We start from the raw sequence: 24,280 nt of genomic DNA, 5'->3' as shown, positions 1-24,280 counted from the left end.
GAAAAGTTTTGAAAAAATTCTTAATTATCTGTTTAAAAAAGTCTAATTTTTATTACAGAAAATTTTCGAGAATTTTCTTCTCTTTATTATAAAAAATGTGCAGAAAAATGTTTCTTTCTATAGAATATTTTAGAAAAAAATTAATTGTTATTATATAAAAAATGTTTCTTTCTATAGAATATTTTAGAAAAAAAATTAATTGTTATTATACGAAACGAAAATACTCTTACACCTTAATCTCAACAAAATTATTTATAAGAGTCTAAGGACCATTTCTACGCACATATGACTAAGTATCCTAAATAATAGTGTCTGTGTATGTGTGTGTATCTACAGATTGAGTTTTCTTTTCTTTACATTTACTTTACGTTCCTTTTAAATTAATTTTTGTGTGTTGGGCTTTTCATGTCTTGGTTTTTGCCAAGAAGGATTTCTTGGGCTCGAGTGTATGGGAAATGATAATAGCATTGACACAAATTGAGATAATGAAATGTCTGTTTTTTTCTTTATGTTTAGGGTTCTTTTTCCTTTATTGTTTATGATCTTAGAAAATATTAGGTATGAGAGCCAGTAAGAAACTACGTGAGACCTACAAATACTTATATACATATAAATATGTGTGTTTTAGCATTTAGGGATAAAATTTATATTGATGATGTAGAAAAATTGTATTTTTTATAAAGGTATTTGTAACCACTATTTATGTGTGTGCGTGTGTTTATGCCAAGATGTATGTCTATTTTTTAATACCTTTAACTGTCTTGGTTGAGATAAAATAAAACAAAAAGAAGAACGAATTAAAAAATAAACATCGACAATTTGATTTTTATTGTTATTTACTGTTGGTTTGAATATTTGTTGTGCTTTTTGTTTGTTAAATTTCATTTTCAATTTGTTACTGAATTTTAAAATGTCACAAATAATTTGTGGAGATTGTAATGTCACGAAAATCTGTTGTAATTCATAATGCTGTTACTGATCAACGAACTACTTGTTGAAAGTGAAGAGTTTTGAAGTTTGGGCATTTTGTTTTTGCTCAATTAACCCTTTACTAGAGCGGAAAATTACTGCTTTTCAGTAACTTAAGAGAGGTATATATTTTATCTTGTTGTGCTTGATTAACTCTTTGATTTTTTAAGTGTAAGAAACTTAATACTGATAAAAGTTTATAATGTTCGTAGGAGGGAATATTTTTGTAAGAAAACGAGGAAATTTTTCGAATATTGTATGATAGTATCCTTTGTAGATTTAGAAAATTAATGAAACAAATGTAGTTCGGTTCTAGTTAATTTTTAGTTTGTTACTAGTTCATTTCTTGTTCAGTTCAGTTCTAGTTCAGTTCTAGTTCAGTTCTAGTTCAGTTCTAGTTCAGTTCTAGTTCAGTTCTAGTTCAGTTCTAGTTCAGTTCCAGTTCAGTTCTAGTTCAGTTCTAGTTCAGTTCTAGTTCAGTTCTAGTTCAGTTCTAGTTCAGTTCTAGTTCAGTTCTAGTTCAGTTCTAGTTCAGTTCTAGTTCAGTTCTAGTTCAGTTCTAGCACAGTTCTAGTTCAGTTCTCTTTCGTTAAAGAACATTTTTTGAGATTTTTGAATATTATTTGTTTTTAAATATTTTAGTTTTATTCGCACAACTATATATTTGTTGTTCTTGTTTAAATTCATTTAATCTACCCTTAGTGTTTTCCTGTAATGCATAAAAAATCTCTTTATTTTCTAAAGTATTTAAAATATTTCATCTTTAATGACACATGATGAGCACACTTTCTCTTCCTTTTTCTTGCTGTTTTTAATAACCATAATTTACAAATATATCATGGTTTTTGCATAATTCACCCCCAATTAGTTCAATGGGATAAACATTAAAACTAATGTTAAGCATTAATTTAAACACATTTTAAGGCCAACAAAATTTTAAAACGACAGCAACAGATACGAACAGAGCATTTTTTTGGGGGAAAAACTGTCATTAAATATATAAAAAAGCTAATTAATTTGACAAATTGTCTCCATGTTTTATAACAACTAATAAATTTTACATTATTGAAAATATGCTGCTGTCTATGCTGTTTATAAAAGTGTATCACAGAAAAACATATCTAAATACAGATACACAGACAACTACACACACAACAGGTGTGCTTTCGATGACAGTTTTTATGACAACAAGTAACAAGTTAGTAGAACAACAATAGACGGCTAAAATCCATAACAATTTTTAAGGAGATGACAAATTGTCGACAATGTGTTAAAAAGGACAATTAAAACCACTGACTGTAATGATGAGCTGACATTATGGTTACATAATGTCGTAGAAACATTCCAACAAAATCTAAAAAAAATCCCGTACTTTAGCCAACAACAACACTTTGTTGATTTTAAATTGAATAGTCTTTTACAGTTAAAGCATTAAATATAAAGGAATTTGTTGTGATGCTTGTTTACCACGGCAAGTGTGTATTTTTGTAGTCCTATCCACATTTCTAATGTATTTACAACTATGTATGTGTATTTGTATGTTACCTTGATTATGTGGTTATAACGACAACAACAGCAGAAATGTTAATACTTAAAAACCATTAGCATTAACTAATTACATGTTACTTAAAGTTGAGTTTTCATGGCAGTTGCTTTTCCAAGTACTAGTTTGTTGTAGTTGCACTTGTATGTTGCCATTTTGTATTTTGTTGTTTGTTCTGGTAGACATTTAATGTTGTCATCATTAGTGTCGCGTTATGAGAACGCAACAACTATTAGTACCAGCTAACACGTATGCAAACATACTTAAGAGGTTACAGTGAAGAACAGTGCATGTTTTCAAGTTTTGTTTTACATAAATATTTGGAAATTTTTTTTAAAGAGAACTTGTTCACAAAAAATAAACATAACTCACTACACTAATTTAATCTAGAAAGATTCTTCTAGAAAACTGGAAAACCCAGTCAGTCAAGTGAACACTTCCAAATATTTATTATAAAAAATAGAATAAAGAAATTTTCTAAAAATTGATATGTTTAAATAAAATGACAAATTTATAACAAGAAAATTTACCAAAATTTTTCTATAAAAAGGACATTTTCCAAAAATTTGTTATAAAAAGAAATTTTCCAAAAATTTTTTATAAACAAGAAATTTTCCAAAATTAATCTATAAAAAGAAAATTTTCAAAAAATTGTCTATAAAAAGGAAATTTTCCAAAAATTGTTATAAAAAGGAAATTTTCCAAAAATTTTCTATAAAAAGCTAATTTTTCAAAAACTTTCTATAAAAAGGAAATTTTTCAAAAACTTTCTATAAAAAGGAAATTTTTCAAAAATTTTCTATAAAAAGGAAATTTTCCAAAAGTATTCTATAAAAAGGAAATTTTCCAAAAATTTTCTATAAAAAGCTAATTTTTCAAAAACTTTCTATAAAAAGGAAATTTTTAAAAAATTTTCTATAAATAAGAAATTTTCCAAAAGTATTCTATAAAAAGGAAATTTTCCAAAAACTTTCTATAAATAAAAAATTTTCCAAAAAAATTCTATAAAAAGGAAATTTTCCAAAAATTTTTTATAAAAAGAAATTTTCCAAAAAATGTCTATAAAAAAGAAATTTTCTATAAAAAAAGAAATTTTCTATAAAAGGGATATTTCCCAAAAATTTTCTATAAAAAGGAAATTTTCCAACAAATTTTTATAAAAAGGAAATTTTTCAAAAATTTTCTATAAAAAGGAAATTATTTGTAGAAATTTTCTGTAAAAAGGAAATTTTCTATAAAAAAAGAAATTGTTTCGAAAATGTTATTTAAGAATAGACATTTTCTATAAAAAGTAAATTTTTTCAAGAACTTTCTTTAAAGAGAGAAATTGTTTCCAAAATGTTTTTTAAGAATAGAAACTTTCCGAAAATTTGCAATGAAAGTTTAAAATTTGCGAAAATTTTATATAAAAGCAGAAATCATCAAAAAAAATCTCTTAAAACCATACAACCGTACAAATTGAATTAGGACTTTAGGATTATGAAACATTTTCCATCTTATGAACAAAAATTTGGAAAATTTAGTTTTGTAGAAATCCTTTTTTTTGGCCAACAAAAAGTAAAAATATTACAAAATTAAGAAAAAGCAAATTAAATGCGCTATTATTTAAACAGAATCCAAACATACTAACTGGTGTATTATATGGTCGGCCATGAACGACTATTCATTCATACTTGATTATAATTTTAATAGTCCCTAATGAAATTTATTTTTTGGGGTTCACTGTAACTGCATATACACAAACAAAAACAAATACATATATGTATACATACAAACACATTTATCTGTATATTTATACTAAGTTTATATTAAAGAGTAAAATGATGACACCATTTAATAAAGTAGACGTATATTGCAAACTACCTAGAGTTCCTTCATTACTATTTAGTGCACTACTCACTACTCGAGTCTAAAACGTAAAAAAAATACAAACTATAGTTATAGTTGCTACAAAATCATTTGTATTTACAAGCATGTCATAGGTATTCCTGCAGAACTTAAATTTTAGAGAGCAAAATATGGTTTCTAGTTAACCTCAGTTCCTTTTTATATATTAAGTATTAGTTACTCTTAGTATTGTAAGTGTATTTTGTTATGGTTGTTGTTATTTTATTGGTTGGTTATATGGTTATTATGTTCCATCTTTTTTTTTTGCATTTGTTTCTTATTATTGTTATTTTATGGTTTTTCACTATGTCAGAGTAAAGAAAAGCAGCTACATAACAATAACCCAATTGTTTTCGCCTTGTTGGAGAGTAAGAGTAGCTTGTTAGATACATATATGGTTGTAGTAGAGTAGTATATAAGTAATAAAAACAAACAACTGAAACATCATGTGTTTATTATTATGCCACAAGTGCAGTTAGTGTAAGTATTTGTTGGGCTGTTTGTGTTGCACGTATGTATGTGTATTTAACTACTTTTGTTTTAACATTTTAAGAGTATACAGTGAATAACAAGGATTCCTTTTTGTCAATATGTACATATCTATGTGGTTGTTACTTCAGTATGTCAGTTAATGTAACAACTAAATTGTCATGTTGTTTAAACATTTGTGTTTACATAGTACCTAAAGATTCCCAAATGCATAATTTTTTATTACTTTACCCATTCCCGTCAACGCCTCAGTTAATGATGCGTGTATTCAAAGGATGAATAAATGTGATAAAAATTCTTTCACACACTCATATGTATGTTTATTAGGATTCAAAATAATTTGATCTTCAACATACCTGAAGGGGAATATGAATTTTCTTTGCTAACTAACTAACTAACTAACTAACTAACTAACTAACTAACTAACTAACTAACTAACTAAATAACTAACTTTTTTTCGAAAAATGTCTCTAATTTTGTAGAAAATTTTCGAAAAATGGCTCTTCGTTCCTTGCATTCCTTGTATTCCTGGACATCGCCCAATAAAGCTCTGTTAGATAAAGAAAATGGCCAGTAATCATAGAAAAACATGGTTGAGGGTAACCATGTTCTAAAAACAGTATAATTTTTTAGTGTAAAGCAGTGTTGTTGTTCTACAAGCAGACATGTAACAACATAACATATAATGGTTATTATTAACAACATAACATACAATGGTTATACATATGTATAGCTTATAACAAAATAATAGTTATTTGTTAGTGTGAATGGTTGTAAATAACATAACATTTTTTCATTGTTACAATTATTTGGTTCTCGAAAATATAATTTTTTTTCAGTGAATCATACTAAAATTTATTATTGTCATGAAAATGATTACAGTAACTATAAAATATTGTTTAAATCGAATTAAAATAATAATTATATATTTTTAATAAAAATATATTGTTACAATGAATATAGTATAGTTGTAGCAACCTGTTGAATCTTGTTATATCTCTGCGTGAAGGTTTATAAAGTTGTGTGGGACTTTAATTAAGAAGGATTGTCGGGTTTGATATCACTATAGGTAAAGTTACCTTTAAAAATAGTAAAAACTAACAGAGCTTATAATACTAAGTTAAACAATTTTAACACTTTAACTCTATTACAAACTTAAAATCTTTAAAGTTTGTCAACATGATTTTAAACGATTATATAAAGTCGTTTTATTTTGCTTGAGTTTGGACAAATAAAGTGAATTGTTGACATTAACATAGATTAGCAAAACTTAAGCATATACAACACGCATACATCTCAAGCTTATGTTATAAATACACACTAAGAAAACCTTTTGGTAGATCTCTTTATGTGAGAAGAATTTTAACTATGATTCTTACTAAAAAAAATTATGCAAATATTTAAAAGAATATAATTCAAAAAGTCCTTTAAAAAAATTATTTTATTATTTCTCCAAATAAACTTAGCAAACTACAATTAATAGGGTTGAGAAGCTAGAACATTTTTTAAAACTTGATTTAAGAAGTGTTATCTTATGCAGGTAGTTCATTGATCGTTCATAACTCTGATAAATAATAATAACAGTATTTATTAAGATATTAGTATTTTTCATACAAAAATACCACAATAAACCATCAAAAAATTTATAAATATAAAATTAAGTGTTTAAAAAACTTATCAACCTGTCTTCGTACATTAAGAAAAGACTTGTATTTTTTCCTATATGAGTTTTTGTTACATTTCACATAAATGAATGTTTGCATGTGTCTTTATTATTTATAGTATTTTTTACTTTAAATCTTAATATGCCAAAGAAGTACGTGTTCTATTGTTTAAGTATGTGTTTGGTTTTAGCACCCATACATTCACACATAAATGCAAATTAACACACACACACACTATACACTCTTAAGTTTATGTAAATTTATGTTATTGAACGCAGGCATGTATTTTATTTTTCTATTTTCTTATACATACCTATAATGAATATCAATAAATTCATATCATTTCTTTATAAATTTTTATATTTTTTTCGTACTTTTTCTCCATTTTTTGACGTTATTGTCTTTTTATACCCAGATTAACTTTATGAATTTTCTTACCATTTAATTTTCATTTTTGATTTATGATTTTTTCCCCACAGCTGAATATGATTTGTTTCTCTTTAGTATTGTGTCATAAAGAAAAATCATGAGCTGAAATATAAAACTGTTGAAATCATGACTGGTTTAAAAAAAATAGAAAGAAAATAAAATATTAAGTACTTGGAAAATGTTAAAATGTGTTTGTTTTTTATGATATTTTACAGACTCAAGTTCCTAGAGAATTTACCAATCATTGAAGGAAAGTTTGTTAGTGCTTTTGTTGCTTGATATTGAAAATGTTTCAATTGTACTTGAAAGTTTTTTAATAGTCAGGAAGTGAAAAAATAATATTAATATGATCAAATGGTAGGGAAGGTAGAATTAAGTAAGATATGGAAGAAATAATAATGTAAAATTATTCAGGAAATGTAAAAAATAAAACTATTCGAAAATATTTTTAAAATTTTAGAAAATTTTTATCATTTCAAGTTTAATCATCTAGCCCACAAACATTCTATAACAGTCAGTTTAAATCTATTGCTTCAATTAAAAAAACTATTTCTTTTTACAAGAACCATTCATTAACGATATTATTGTATTTAAACCTTAAAAATTAATTTAATTTTTTAAAGCTTTCTATACTATATCTAGCAGTAACTAAACGGCTTTTCTATTGCACAGATACTTACGTCTACCATCTACTACATATACATATTTTTTCACAAAAACTTTTTCTGTACTTTCTCTACTTTTATTTGCTTTATCGTAGAAAATTTTCTAATTTTTTTCATTTCTTATTTTTTGCATGTTTTTGCAGATGTTTTCTAGTTGTAAAACAATTGTTACAGGTTTTGAAGCAAATTTAATGTTATCATTTTTTATAGCATTGTTTCTTTCTAAACTTTTGGAAAACTTTAGATTATTGTTTAAATAATAAATACATTTTTTTTGTATTAAAGAGCTGTTGTTTCTAAATACAAAATTTCTATATGAATTTGACATTTATTTTAAAGGAAGTTTTTTAAATTCTAGAACTGAACTAGAACTGAACTAGAACTGAACTAGAACTGAACTAGAACTGAACTAGAACTGAACTAGAACTCAACTAGATCTGCACTAGAACAAAATATGCCTGCTAATAGAATACAAAAATTTTTAAATCCTTTCAAAAAATGTTCTTATTTTCTTGCAGTATTAAATTCTTACTTTATAATCCTAAAATTCCAGCTCAAACACCTAATAATAACAATAATAATTATTATCTACAATATTATTTTTACTGAAGTCGTTATCTCTGTGGCTGTGTTAACAACATAACTAGCAAACAGCTTGTTTCTTTTTTTTTTAATATTTCTCTCAAGTAATTTACCAAATCAGCTCATTTTCATCAATTCCACAAAATTTTATTATCAAGTAAATTCCACCCAAAAATAATTGTAGAAAAACATTTCAAAAGAATAAGGCTTGCAAAAATGTTGTCCTCCTTGAGACAATGACTTTGAGACGACAAACACTTGAGTTCACATTTAAATGCTCCTTAGCCTTATACTAGGGTTGGGTTATCTTTATCAGAACCATTAATATCAACCACAAACACACCACAAAAATTTAATATGGTATTTTACTTATTCTAAATATTTCAGGTTTCTTTGCCTTTTTATGCACTATTTTGTTGATTGGTATCCATTTTTTTCTTTCTTTCTTTCGATACAAAGGTGTTGAGGTTGAGATTTAAAATTGTTGCAGGATTTACTTGCTGCTTCAGATTGTAAAGGTATTTGTTGTTGTTTTTATTGCTTGTTATTTCTTAGTCATGCTGTTGTGGTTTTAGTTCTGTATTTCTTTACATTCATGTATTTTTTGTTTATTGTAGTTTCAGTTTTTTTATTATTTCTTTTGTTTAGTTTCTGCACGCAGGATCTTCTTTCAACGCAACATAAAACCCACAAAAGGTTAAAATGAAATTCCCTGACCTGTGTTTTGAGTGCGTGCGTGTGCGTTTGTTTATGTGTGTGTGTGTGTGGTAGTGTAAGGACGAATGTTTAGTGGTATGTGTGGGTGTGTTCGAGACTACTTTTATACAAAATGTAGCAAGAGTTCATGTTAAATGCACACTCCGACACTTTTTTTAATATCTGTTTGTTGCTTGTCTTGTACGAATTAAAGCTTTTTTTGTTGCTGTTGTTGTGTTTTACATAAAAGTCATTAAGGATTTTCTTATATATTTTTTGTAGTGCTTATTGGTTTTTGGCATTAGACAGAGTTTAAGAAATTGCCGTTGCTTAATTTAGTTTATTTTTATTGTAGCATAAATTCTCTTCAATTTAGTTTTGTTTACAAAGAGATAAAAGCTTTTGTTTGTGAAATACTCTTAAAGAGCAAACTTATTCAGCGTTAAAATGCGGCTAAGATTTTTTTTTAACTTAAATTTTTAGTAGTAATAACAGCTTTAATGTTGGTTAATGGTTGATGTCTGTGATTAATTTCAGTTATCAACTTTTTATGAAACACCTTGTTAATGTTTGTTAAAAATCTTTATTAATAAATGATTAAAACATTAACCGCCTTATGCAAAAACGATTATTAAGTTAACAATGGTTGTTGAAACCTGTTTTTATATGGAAAAAGTGTGCCGTAAACCATTGTTAACTTTAATAAAAATCAAGTATGAATGTAGGGTCGGGCATGGCCGACCATATGATATCGTACACCATTGAGTATGTTAAAAGTGTATAATATACGTCCACTTCAAAGTTATTAAAGTAGAATTTAATTACGTTATTAGTGCTTTTGGTGAATTTTGAACTTCAAGTCATTTTCTGAAGGAAAGTGTGTATGGGGGTTACGATCAAATAAGGCTTGATCATTATCTAAATCGGCTGTGTCTATTAAACTTCTTTTGTTCTTCCAATTTTCGTTTACATTCTATAACATTTAAAGTTATTGTGATCCCAAAACCCTATTGGGGTGCCTCCCCGGTTGTATAGGGGCTGGGTGATAGATAATGGCCCGACTTCAACTATTTTCACTAGTGTTCGTTTTTGGGAAAATTGCGACCTGTAGCGTGCGCACAAGCTTTACATAGACACAGACGGACAGACAGATAGACATACAGACAGACACGCAGACAGATATACAGACTTACAAACAGGCAGACATACATTATTAAATCTGCTCAGAAAGTGATTTTGAGGCGTTTAAGTTGTATATCATTATTTTTGGATATTATAAACATCAACAAAAACGCACTATAGTAGGCAGACAGACAGACAGACAGACGGACGGACGGACAGACACACATTACTAAATCTGCTCAGAAAGTGATTTTGATGCGACTGGTATACTCAAGTTGTAGATCATTATTTTTGGGTGTTATTAATATCAAATAAAACGCACTATAGTAGGGTATAATTCATATGCCGGCGGATAGAGAGGCAGATAAAAAAAATCACCACTACACACACACTATTGGCATTTTTTCATTGAAATTGCACTGAAAAAAATATTTGGTTATTTTTAATTTTGAAGATTAAATTACATTACTGTAAAATGCGAATATTTATAAACAATGTGTAATCAATGTGCTTAAGAATGATGTTGTTTTTGTTTTTTCAAGTTGTGTTTGAAATTTCTTTAACAAAGCGACATCAACCTGCTTTGTTGAATGCTGTCAAGCAACTAAATATTTGTATTTTTGATGCTCTTGTTTAGAGGTTCGTATGCGATCGTGTTGTGTACATATAATTTGCCGAAAATCTTCCTTGTCAGAACAATACTAGCGCCGACGTCTGGTATAATTATTGTAATAAAAATTCCAGATATCTATAATCTTCACCCTACACTTAGATGGATTTTCTCTTATTATGCTATTCTTCAACTAAACTTTTAGGAAGTGATGGATTCTATAACCACTTAGTAAAATTCGCTTGTCCACTTTCCTTGTCCTCTTACTTGTCCAATTTCTCTTTTCCACCCCCCATATTTCCACACGTGCCTTATAGCCTAAACACAATTCATCCGACTAGTACTTGTTTCGATCGATGCTGAAAGTTTTGTCTAGGACACGCTTCACTTAAGAATAGGATATCCGAATGTTAAGAGAAAACATATATCAAATGCAGACAAATTTAGTGGGTCAAAAATATTAACTAAAATTATTAAGATAATTAACATGATATATATTTTTATTTAAAACTTGCCCTTTTACCAAATCTAGTTAAAAATAAAAAAAAAAATATTAATCAAATTTAATAACAATTATAAATTGCAAAATTATTAGCTTACATTTCCAGCGAATTAACACACAAACCTTTAAAATTATTTCTTTTGAAGAAAAAACAAAAAACCTAAATGTAGCATATTGTCTAAATATTTTCATATTAAATATCATTATATTTCTACTTAAAAGCACTACTAAACTCCTTTAACATGTTACAAATGTTTTGCCATTAAAAATCATTCAACACCGCCATAATTTTAAATCAACATTAATAAAATGTAGTAACTTTATTTCAAATGCCACACAGATACAACCGCACTTCAACATGCCACCAACACCACAAACAAACAATCTCCTAAATTGTTTCAGACAAACAAGAAAAAAAAAAACAAAAGTCATCCAAAGAATTGTTTTTTTTTATTTTCTTATTATATTTTGTTTGTTTGCAACAGCTTCCAGACAGCAACAACAAAGTAACAGCAGCAACAATTATGTCTCATGGTTGTTACAGCATCCAGACAATTGTTGTTAATCCACATTAAACTTCATTTAGTACGAGTATTAAAGCAGATGAGTTTGAAAGCAACAGTCAGCAGCAGTTATATACAATATAACATTGTTGGTTGTGGCAAGAAAATAACATCACTTTTAAGAGCTTTAACAAATAATCAAGCCAACAAAATAAAATTAAAAAAAAATGCAAAATTGAAAAAAATAAAAAACAAATGTTAAATGATACTTGCTAACATTAACTGGAACTTTGGGGTATGAACCAAGGAAAACAAAACTCGTATTGTTTTTTTCTACAAGATTGTGGCTCTTACCGTTGGTGGCATTAAAGCTTCCGCAAATGGCACTGTTTAAATGTTTCGCACGCCGCCAAATTTCGTTTGTTTTAACATTTGTTTTTTGCAGATTTTTTTTCTGGAAATTTTGCTGGATTTCTATGAATTTTGTTTACAACTGTAACTACTTTTAATGTTTTATTTATAGCCCAAAGTGAAAATCGTTGCTGTAAAAGAAAAACCAAAGAAAGATTTTGGGAAGAAAAAATGTTGGAAAAGCAACAATGTTAAATATATATTTAGTTTAGAATGAGCAGAAAGGGTGATTATAGAAACGAGGGTGGTTTAAAAAGTCGACTGTTTGAAATTTTTACATGGTTTATATGAATTGATAGGACTGTTTATGAAACGAATTTAATACTTGTGTTAGTCGTAATAATAGTTTAAAAGTAGTTTTTGGGTCTAAAGTCAGTGGTTGAAGCTACATTTTGGTAAATAAGATAGACGCTATAATGACCAGACAGACAATACTGAACAGATCTGACAGACTAAACAGACCAGACAGATCTGACAGACCAGACACACCAGACAGACCAGACAGACCAGACAGACCAGACAGACCAGACAGACCAGACAGACCAGACAGACCAGACAGACCAGACAGACCAGACAGACCAGACAGACCAGACAGACCAGACAGACCAGACAGACCAGACACACCAGACAGACAAGACGGACCAGACAGATAGACCAGCAAACCAGACAGACCAAAAACAATAATTATTTAACTCTCTATTTGCAATGACTTATTTTGTTACTTATTTGTAAGCGAGAGTAGTAAGTACTTACCTCCAATAACATTGCAGAAGGACCAGACATAACAAACAACAATCCTTAATCTAAGTACTCTTGTGTCTTGTCTTATTTCGTAAGCCAAACTAGTAAGTACTAATCTCAAATGACATGGCAGTGTTAAATACGTTTTTGCTGGAACACTCTGTGGACATTTTTATACCCTTCACCTTCGTGAGAAGGGTATATATAAGTTTGTCATTCCGTTTGTAATTTCTATAATATAATTTTCCGACCCTATAAAGTATATATATTCTGGATCCTTATAGATAGCGGAGTCGATTAAGCCATGTCCGTCTGTCTGTCTGTCCGTCTGTCTGTCCGTCTGTCTGTCCGTCTGTCTGTCCGTCTGTCTGTCCGTCTGTTAAAATCAGTTTTTAGAGGACCCCAGATATCGGCGAGATCCGAATCTTCAATAATTCTATTAGACATGCTTTCGAGAAGATCGCTATTTAAAATCAGCAAAATCGGTCGGTAAATAACGGAGTTATGAGCAAAAATCCGAGACAAGCTCTGAAAATTTCATCAAAAAATTATTATAAAAGCAACAATAACACTGTATATAGAAAAAGATGTACACGTGTGTGTGTAGATGTATTTGGTTTTATTCAGCTGTATATTTTTTTGTATGATTGGAATCCAAACGTACAAAGTATACACAGCAAAAAAATATGATTTGCATTTTTTGTTAAAATAAAATAATTTTCCCTTTTGCTTTGCAAATATATTTTTTAATGAATAGAAAAAAGTATTTAAAACGTTTTCAATTGTATGAGAGTAGATTGTGAGTTATTGTATAATAATTTTATATGCGAATAATGTAAGTTTGAAATTTAAAACTAACACAAATTTTTTCCAAGTGCTTTTTAAAACAATTTTTTTTTACGATAAACAAAAACGAAATCTACGTCTCGTCAATGTTTACCAGCAATGAATCAGAGGTCGAAGTCGACCGGATTCGAGCCGGAGCTTAGCCGAACTATATTTAGTTGCTTGAGCCGCCGCCGAAACATTCGGCTTAAATCGACTCAAATTTTTTAATGTTTTTATTAACTAGACTGAAAGATCAATTATGTTTAAAATACACTATGGTGAAGGGTATATAAGATTCGGCACAGCCGATTATAGCACTCTTACTTGTTAATTTTATTTTTATTAGATTTAGAAAAGTATTTTATGAAAGATTCTTATTAATATTTTGTTTGCACAATTTAATAGTTCGGAAAACTTTTCTATTTACCCTCATAGACAAATTACAATTTACAACCTAAGTACTGTTGTGTGCTATTTGCTTATTTTTTATGGTATCATTAATTTTTACACCCTACACAACAATGTATTATTTGGGTTTTACAATTGAGTGTTAAAATTTAAAACGATTTTTTTTGAGGGGAAAATCCAATTACTTTAATCTTGGTGGCTCAATAAAGAAATTGTTTTTAACAAAACGATAAGTTGTTTAGTTTTTAGAAAACATTTGCTTAAAAGAATTAACCTACAAACTAAATTGAGTTCTATTTGTCAGATGTAACAAAATATTTATATTTGAAAGTAGGGTAGAAGTGGTGTATGGTCCCCACTTTTTTTTTGAGGCGGCCTCAAATTAAAACTACAATACATATTCTTAATTTTTTTTCTTGGTTCGGATACTTAGATATGTTGGCTTTAGTTTTATTCTTTTCAATTTTTCTTAAGCCATCCTCATGTACATATTTTTTTAACTTTTCCGCACTGACCAAAAACGGCGATACCTCCCCATCGATGGGGCAAATGCCCCAAGGGGATGGGGCAGATTTGTCATTAATAAAATAAAAGAAAAAAATACAAAAATAAAAATTTATTTTGCTGTTTTATACCTTAATTCATACTTTGTTTAATAAATCAGATATTTATTGTTTATTTCACAAAACTTAACAAAAAAATTAAAACATATTATTACTGTTTCTTTATATTTTAACCAAATTTTGTTCTACATCACAAGCATTACATATAATTGGCGCATGTGCCCCACGGGCAGTTCTGGGGTTTAGTTTCAATTTTTTTCGGGCTTCAAATTATATTATCGAAAATTTTATTATGTCTTATTGTTCACTATTATTGACATTCTAATACTGACCAATATACTTTTTCTACCACAAAAACTAAAAAAGTTTGCACAAAAAGTTCACACAGTGAAATATTTTCACATCCCTTTGAAAAACAATTAATCATATCTGCCTCCCATCACATGTAAAGTAAATGTTTAAAATTTTCAGGGATGATAGATAATTGATAAACTAAAACAAAATTTAATAATGCGATAAAATGGATTACTCGGTTTTCAAGTTATTCGCATTGACAGATGTGCCCCTATGGCAATGATCCCCCTTCTACCCTAAATGGCTTATGTTGCCATTCTTCACTACATATCACCAAATTTAGGTGTTGAAATTGCTAAATATTTAAACCTTTAAGAAATTAATTATTTAACAAATGTAAGCTCTTAAACATTCGTTGCTTACCAATAGAAATTTCTCATAAACATATCGTGTGTTCTCTAAACTAGAAATCAAATATAATTGTTACATCATCAAACTCAGTGTAGTTTTTTAAGTGAACATCGTTGTCGTCGTCGTCGTCATCATCATCATCATTGAATCAACCCATAAAATTGTATATACAATTCGCAAAAATTGGGAAATACTAAACACAAAAACAGCAACACTTTTAAGATTTAGCGTATAATTTCGTTTCTATATTTATTTTCTGTCCGTACGTATGTATCTATGTCTGTTTGTCTGTCTGTCTCTACAATTGATATCTGATTGTTTTGACTATATTACTTTTAATTTTTTGTTTCTTATTTTTCTATGTACTTTTTATGGTTGTATGTACTTTAATAATAATAGTTATAGCAGGAATATGTTTAGGTTTATATTTTACAAGTTATATTTGTTGGTTTTTCTTTACCGACATTTTATATAGTTTTTTTTATTTTATTTTCATTTATCTTGAAAATAATCATCATTATTACTATCATCATTGAAATTGCTTCATATTATATGTTTGTCTTTGAATTGTTTGTACTGCGTTTTTTTTTTTTTTTTTTTGTGGGACATCTGCTGTCTAACTTTTTGAAAAGTTTAGGTACTAAAATTTTTAACGTTAAACTATATATATTTGTATTATTTCCACAAGTATTAATGGGGCACGAGCAATAAATGACGTTAGACTTTTTGTGATATTGTTAGTGGCTGTTAAAATTTTATTTTCTTTTAAATATCTTTTTAATTTAAGATGTATAGTTTAAATGAAAAATGTAATTTTGTTGCCTTTTAATTACATTTTTAGTATATACTTTAGTTATAGTTTGATGGATAATAAATCAAAGGAAGTTGAAAATGGTAAATTTTTCATGATTTTTGTAAAAGTGAAACTGTGAAGGCAGGGTGATGTAGAAGTCACAGATTGAGCTTCTGTTTGCGCTAAGTGATGTTCGAGTCATTGTCAAAATGATGTAGTTAAGACTAGCAAAAGAGTTAGATCGATGATGTGCGATCATATAATATCAAAAAAAAAACCTAATTACATTTTTCATTTAAACTATACATCTGAAATTAAAAAGATATTTAAAAGAAAATAAAATTTGAAATTAACTAGATTAGATTTCAGCACAAGTTATTTCTACTAAACACAAAAACTGACTGACTAACTGACTAAATAACTAACTAACTAACTAAATAACTAACTAACTAACTAACTAACTAACTAACTAACTAACTAACTAACTAACTAACTAACTAACTAGCTAACTAACTAACTAACTAACTAACTAACTAACTAACTAACTAACTAACTAATTTTCGAGAAAATTCTCTTTTAAAACAAATTTATAGAAAATTTTCGAGAAAATTCTATTTTTATAAACAATTTCGAAAATTCTCTTTTTAGATAAAATTAAAGGAAAATTATTTTTATATAGAAAATTTTCGAAAAATTTTCTTTTCATAGAAAATTTTCGAGAAAACTCTCTTTTTGTAGAAAATTTTTCGAGAAAATTCTCTCTTTATAGAAAATTTTCGAGAAAATTCTCTTTTTATAGAAAATTTTCGAGAAAATTCTCTTTTTATAGAAAATTTTCGAGAAAATTCTCTTTTTATAGAAAATTTTCGAGAAAATTCTCTTTTTATAGAAAATATTCGAGAAAATTCTCTTTTTATAGAAAATATTCGAGAAAATTCTCTTTTTATAGAAAATATTCGAGAAAATTCTCTTTTTATAGAAAATATTCGAGAAAATTCTCTTTTTATAGAAAATATTCGAAAAAGTTCTCTTTTTATAGAAAATTTTCGAAAAAATTCTCATTTTATAGAAAATTTTCGAAAAAATTCTCATTTTATAGAAAATTTTTGAAAAAATTCTCATTTTACAGAAAATTTTCTACAAAATCCTAAATTTTTTTAAGAAAATGTTCACAATTTTTTTATAGAAAATGTATAACAATATTTTCTTTTTATAGAAAATTTTTGACAAAATTTACTTTTTGTAAAAATTTTTTTTATGTAGAAAATTTTTGACAAAATTTATAGACAATTTTTGACAATATTTTCTTTTTATAGAAAATTTTTGACAGAATTCTCCTTTTATAGAACATTTTTGACAAAATTCTCTTTTAAAGAACATTTTTCACAAAATTCTCTTTTAATACAACATTTTTGACAAAATTCTCTTTTTATAGAACATTTTTGAAAACATTTTCTTTTTATAGAAAATTTTTGACAAAACTTTATTTTTATAGTAAATTTTTGACAAAACTTTCTTTTTATAGAAAATTTTTGACAAAACTTTCTTTTTATAGAAAATTTTTGACAAAACTCTCTTTTTATAGAACATTTTTGACAAAATTCTCTTTTTATAAAACATTTTCGACATTTTTTTTTTAATGGAAATTTAATTAATAATTTTCTCTTTAAAGAAATTATTTGTAATGTGTTTATTTAAATTTCGAGAACATTATTTTATTATAGAAAATTTTTTTTAAAATATCTTTTTTGTTGAAAGTTTGCAAATAATTCGAGAATAATTTAATATAATTTTTTGAAAAATTTCTTTCATATCTTTTTGTCTAGAAATTCTGTTTTTGTGGAAAATTTTTTGAGAAAGTTCTTTTAATAAATAAATAGAGATCAGTATTCATTAAGAATTCGATTCGGGTCTTTTCTAAAAGTAAATTCCTGTCTGCATATTAGGCGGAAGGGTGAACTTAGCTTTCTCTTCAAAAGCCGATTAATTTTCTATCTATACCTGAGTGCCCACTTAAATTCCTTGAAATAATAATGTTTATAAAAAATTTATATTTAATTTATTAAAGTTTATGCAAACTTAAAAATTTTAGTTATATTTTGTTAAATATTAGAAAATGTTTCCTATATGTTCCTTTCCCCACCAATATTTAAAAACAAAAAAACATTCATCAGCAATTGCGAAATGACAAATAGTTACAAACATTCAAAACATGGCCACGAGCATGCTGCTGCTGCTGCTGCAAAAAAAGACACAAATTAAATCTTCTCATGTTAAATGTCCCTCGTGTAACTGAATATTAAATTAAATTGAATTTTGAAAAATTGTTGAAAAAAAAACTCCAAAACGAAAATAAAATACATCTTAACATGAGTTTAGCGTGATCAATGTTCATAGAAGTACGCGTTAGCTAAATAGTATTTTTGCTTATTGATAAAAGCGTTTGCGAAATTTGTGTTATTTTAGGTCTTTCATCAGTTTAAATGATTACAAAAGTAATAATAAAGTTTTTTTTATTTTTTTGGGAACTTACAAACCACAAAACTCAAATTCAAAAAGTGAATGGATTCTAATGCTATTGTATTTTTGAATTTGAGTTTTTTTTGCCAAAATTTTTATTATTATTTAAAAAATACAAAGTTTAAATGATTTTTTTTTGGAAATTGTTGTTGTATGTACATCAGGAAGACATACAAGTATTCAAAATGTTTTTTAATCAGATAACAAAACAGAATAGTGACTAAGTCAAAAAAATTGTTTTAAAAAGTCTAATAGAATTTTGTTTACAATTCGCAAAAAATTGCAAAAAATACTAACGTTTGAATTTATTTAAATTTTAGTTCCTTTTTGAACATTTACAAGTTTTTGTGTTATTGCCATATATGACTTTTTAAGATAAATATGTATGTATCTATGTGTAATTTTTTTTGTTAAAGCACAATAACTTACAATAGTTTTTTTCGATTTTTAAAGAATATTTTATCTGTCTAATGGTGTTTTTTGTTTTGTCGTTTATTAGAAGAATGTTTATAGATTTTGTGCACCCTATCCATAGTAATATAAACGATTTTAGTATTTAATTTATATGGCAAGTGTCAAGCCTACTATTTGTGCCGCCATCTTATTTGTTTAAAATCCACATATTTGTACATAATTTAAAAACTGGGAAATTTTAAATAATTATTTATATTCTTTTTCTTTACAGGTAAGAAATTGGTTCAAATGATGTCTTTTTATTGAAATCTAATTGATGAAGTCTTTGAATATCTTCTGAATATAATGACAGGTATGCTCTTGAGAACTTTAGTATTATTGGGTTATTGTAAGCGATGTCCTTTTTTCATATTTTTTGTAACATAAGAATTTTGCACTAGGAAACTCTTCATCTTTCGAGGCTAGAAATGGGTTATCCAAATAACCCGATCAGATCAGGTCAAGCTTATACTTAAGTGAGCGTTAAGCATCCAAAGAAACAAAAAATTATCTGAAAAGACAAGCACAGTATATTTTCAGTGTTGTCATTATTAGTAACATCCCAGCTAGAATTTTTTGAAACTTTTGATCATATTCGAGTCATTTATGACTCTTCTGCACGATTAAAATGATCATATGTATACGAGCTCAGTTTTTGATCATAAATAATATGTACGTCAGAAGAAAATGGTACCCTATCCCCGACTCTTTTAAAAGTGTATTTTGCGATCCATTTTCACTAATTTTTGTATCTATTTCGAGTCACTTGTGAGTCGAAATATTGGTTGTTTTATGCGCTCAGTTCACGATCATAAATGATATATTCGTCAAGAGAAAATGGTACCCTATCCGCGACTTTTTCTAAGAGTGTTTTTTTGCGATGAATTTTTGACTAATTTTTGTATCTATTTCGAGTCATTTGTGAGTCGAAATATTGGTTGTTTTACAATAATTTTCAATTCATATTTTAGTAATTTTTAAGTCTTTTTTAAGTAATTTTAGATTTGTTACAAACAAAATGCAGAAAACTGTTGTTGATCTTCCGATTAAGCGAAATATAATTACAAAATGTAGATATAAACAATCGTATTTTGAACATCTTGGGGTCTTATTCATAAACTTTTATCAAAGGTTTATAATACAAATTTTCATACGAAATTTGTTCTATAAACCTTTGATAAATGTTTGTTGATCTATAATCTATTTATAATAATCAGCAACATTTTGTTATTATTTCCGAATAAATCATATTTTAATCATTAATTACAACTATTTGCGCTTAGTTTAGTTATTAGTCACCCAACTATCTTTTGTTGAGAATCATAAAACTTAAAAAAATTATTATAATTTAATAATATGATTTCAATTTCCTTTTTCACAAACACAAACCAGGAGTGATTTTCTATTTATAAGGTTTGTTTGGTATTGAAAATGGTCAATCGGTTCAAGTTTTTGCCCTCATACAAGAAACCCCCAGACACTTTTAACAGCTTTAAAAATACCAGTATAACGGTGAAATTCTACATTAATAAGTCTTATGTGAACTAAAATATCTTCACCAAATTATATGAGTATCGGTCCATAATTAATCCTATACCCCATCAGGCGCTGATTCTGAGAGGATGGAAATTTCACCCGTCAAACCTGAGAATGTTTATACAAAATATACAAGTATCGATTCAATGATTTAATGGTGCGTATACTTGTTGGCCTATGGACTTTAAAACTTTTCAATGAATAGAACCTTTCCAGAAAGGAATATCCCTAAATTATTCATAAAGTAATTGTAACATATTACATAGTCTATAAAAAGATTATATTACCACCATTATGGTGTAGAGTATAAAACATGTAATATTCATACATGTTCGCATTGTAATAACTTCCCTGTCTTTACGGTTAACCTCTCACATAACACAACAACGAACAGTCTGCTTCTTGTCTAGACTTCTTTTGTTCAACTCTATGGTCACTGAGTGAGTGACTGAACAATAACCCTCATCATAATCATCAGCAGCAATGGTAGTATTATACATTAGTTTGTATTATTAAAAAAAAATATTGTTGTGGTAATTTTTTTCGCGGAATTTCAAAGTAGTCACAAGAACTATAGAAAAAAAAAAACTGAAAATTTTCACAATATGAAAATGGTAAGAATCGATTATAGATAAACAATTTGTTTTTTTATACAAATAACTTTTTATGTTTATGGCAAATTATTGCTAAATATTTTTTTCCTACCACCGATGATTGCGAAATCATACCACTTTATGTGATCTTTTTTCTATTCTGACAAGTGATGAAATTGAGTTTTACAATAAATAGAATAGAAACTAAGTGGTAGGTGATTATTGTAAATTAATAAGTATAACTTGGGGTAGAAGTTAGTCAGAAATAATTGAAATTAAAAACTATTCTTTAATAACTTTAAAATTAGCATAAATACTTGGATCACAAGTGAAATTTGAAATTAAGACACGATCGGTTAATATTTGATCAATCTTATATATCATGGACTTAGCATATTCTGCTCTAAATATAAGGCCTACTTAATAACTTAGTTCATTTGTTTTTCAATTAATTTTTTTATTTTTTTTTAATTTCAATCAAAATTTTTTGTGTCACAATAAAAATTTAAAAAAAAGAAAAGTTCAAAATTCTTTACACAAAATTACAAAAAATCATTAATTTTGGCTTTACAACTAAATTAAACAGATATAAAAATTAAAAACAAGAAACTAATTTCAAGGCAATAGAAGCAAATCTTTTTTTAAATCAATGGCCAAAAAGGGTGGAAAGGATAAAGGTGCCAAAGGCAAAGACAAAAAAGGTAAAAAGGGCAAAGCTGAGGTAAAACCAAAAGAACCTGAAGTCGAGAAGAAAGAAGAGCCAAAAGAAGAAAAAAAGGATGAACCTAAACCAGAAATCAAGGAGAAAGTCATCGATGAACCCTGCTTATTCAATTGTGCTCAGGATAAAGTTACCTACAGGCCCAACTCTTACCCGGGACTGTTGGGGCAACCCAAAACAATGGCAGTTGTAGGTTCAGAATGTGGCAGTTATGATAGTTTATGTAAGCTCTTACATTCCGCCTTTCGTTGTGCCGATCGTGTTTATGCCATGGTACCATGGGGCAACTATGTTGCCGTGCGCGCTCACGATGGAAATAAAATGACATATTTTCTCTTCGATGGCTGTACGTGCAATGTAAATCGTTTTCGTTATCTGGATTTAACTTGCGGTACTGCTGGTCTCTTGTATTTTGAGGAAATGCATAAGATGATAAATTATATTATAATGTCTAGATCACGGAGAGAAGAAATCAAGAACTTAAAACGCTGTGTGGTCGATGATGTGTGCAAGGAAATGTATGGTACAAATCATATTTAGAGGGAAAGTTTAAGAGGAAATAAAAAAGTAAACAAGAAATCTAAAAGTTCCTAAATTTAGTATCTGAAATTTTTTTCATTTTTATTATTTGCAACAATTTAGAACAATAAACCAGTCACTACAAAATACACATTATTTTGCAAGTTGTTTTAAACAAAAGGCTTAGGATAATTTTTAAAATTAAATTATCTGGTTAAGATTTCGAGAAATCAAAAGATAAATTCCAATCTAATCAAAACTTTTACTTGCAATTGTATTTCTTTTGAAGATGTTTTACTATAACAATCAATTGAAGGAAAACTTTAATTACAATGTAACGTGAGAAACTATTTTTATGCTCTTTCATAAATCATAGTTAAATTTGGCATAATTAGCTTAAAAATTAAACATACGTAGGCATGTTTTGAGATTAGGATGACTCGCATAAAAAAATACTACTTACCATAGTTAGGCTAGTACTAGTACTAAAACATAGACAAATTTATAGACTAGTTTATAGAAAAGTCCTTAGACTACACTACACCATTTTAAGTTTAAATTGGGAAAATACAAACTCATATTGTTCAGAAATTTAAATTAATATTGAGAAAATCCCATTTGAAATTGAGAAAACTAAACTAATATTGAGAAATAATAAAATTAAATTAAGAAATGCAATGTCAAATCGAAAAAAAAATTGAAATTCATAATCCCAACATTATATTAAGAAATTACCAATTGAAGTTGAGAAATTAATAAATGAAAATGAGAAATTTAAAATTTGTATGAAAATATTTTTCTTATAAAATATTTAAATATAATATGGATTTAAAATATTATAAATTTCAATACAAAATTAGGTTTTTTTAATATCATTTTGTATTTTGTCGATTTCAATTTGTATTATCTCAATATTAATTTCGACTTCCCAATATCAATTGGCTTTTTCTCAATATTAAGTTGAAAATTAAAATTTCAATTTGTTTTTTCTTCATATCAATTTTGATTCCAAAATTTAATTTGGTATGTCTCAATATTAAATTGGATTTCTGAAATTCAATTTGTTTTTTAACAAATAAGTTTGGATTTTCTCAATTTAAACTTGAAATGGTGTAGTCACTATATTAGTCCATTGACGAATTGTCGCAGAAAAAACTTTACTTACCCAGTAAGCAAGCAAGTAATATTTTAGCAATGTGGAAGTAGGGGCACATATGTCAATGCGAATAACGATAAAACTGAGTAATCGATTTTATCGCATTGTCAAATTTTGTTTTCGTTTATCGGTTATCTATCATCCCTGAAAATTTGAAACATTAACTTTACATATGATGGGAGGCAGACATGATTAATTGTTTTTCAAAGGGCTGTGAAAATATTTCACTTTTTGGTTTTGTGATAGAATAAATATATTGGTCAGTATTAAAAGTTCAATAATAGTGAACAATAAGACATAATAATATTTTCGATAATATAATTTGAAGTCCGAAAAAAAATGAAACTAAACCCCAGAACTGCCCGTGGGGCACATGCGCCAATTATATGTAATTCTTGTGATGTAGAAAAAAAATTGGTTAAAATATAGAAAAAATCAATAATCATTTGTTTTAATTTTTTTGTTAAGTTTTGTGAAATAAACAATAAATATCTGGTTTATTATACTTTGTTTAATGAATTAAAGTATAAAACAGCAAAATAAGTTTTTATTTTCGTAATTTTTTTCTTTTATTTTACTAATGACAAATCTGCCCCATGGGGCGGTATCGCCGTTTTTGGTCAGTGCGGAAAAGTAAAAAAATATGTACATGAGAATGACTTAGGAATGATT

The 24,280-nt window shown here is 27.4% G+C and overlaps 1 protein-coding gene across 1 annotated transcript; it reads left to right on the top strand.

The window, feature by feature from the left end:
* The first annotated feature begins 21,711 nt into the window (after positions 1–21,711).
* On the top strand, positions 21,712–22,603 carry LOC111685313. Its single transcript, XM_023447571.2, has one exon. It carries the CDS (start codon positions 21,862–21,864, stop codon positions 22,471–22,473), a length of 612 nt encoding a protein of 203 aa, XP_023303339.2. The 5' UTR covers positions 21,712–21,861; the 3' UTR covers positions 22,474–22,603.
* The last annotated feature ends 1,677 nt before the right edge of the window (positions 22,604–24,280 follow it).

The sequence above is a fragment of the Lucilia cuprina genome, chromosome 3, assembly GCF_022045245.1.
Source record: "Lucilia cuprina isolate Lc7/37 chromosome 3, ASM2204524v1, whole genome shotgun sequence".
Lineage (NCBI taxonomy): Eukaryota > Metazoa > Arthropoda > Insecta > Diptera > Calliphoridae > Lucilia > Lucilia cuprina.
Note: the sequence above shows the minus strand (reverse complement) of the source record. Positions and strands in the feature narration are given on the sequence as shown.

Bases quoted from the DNA above. Each gene is read 5' to 3' on its own strand.
- LOC111685313 (XM_023447571.2), top strand. From the start codon at position 21,862: ATGGCCAAAAAGGGTGGAAAGGATAAAGGTGCCAAAGGCAAAGACAAA.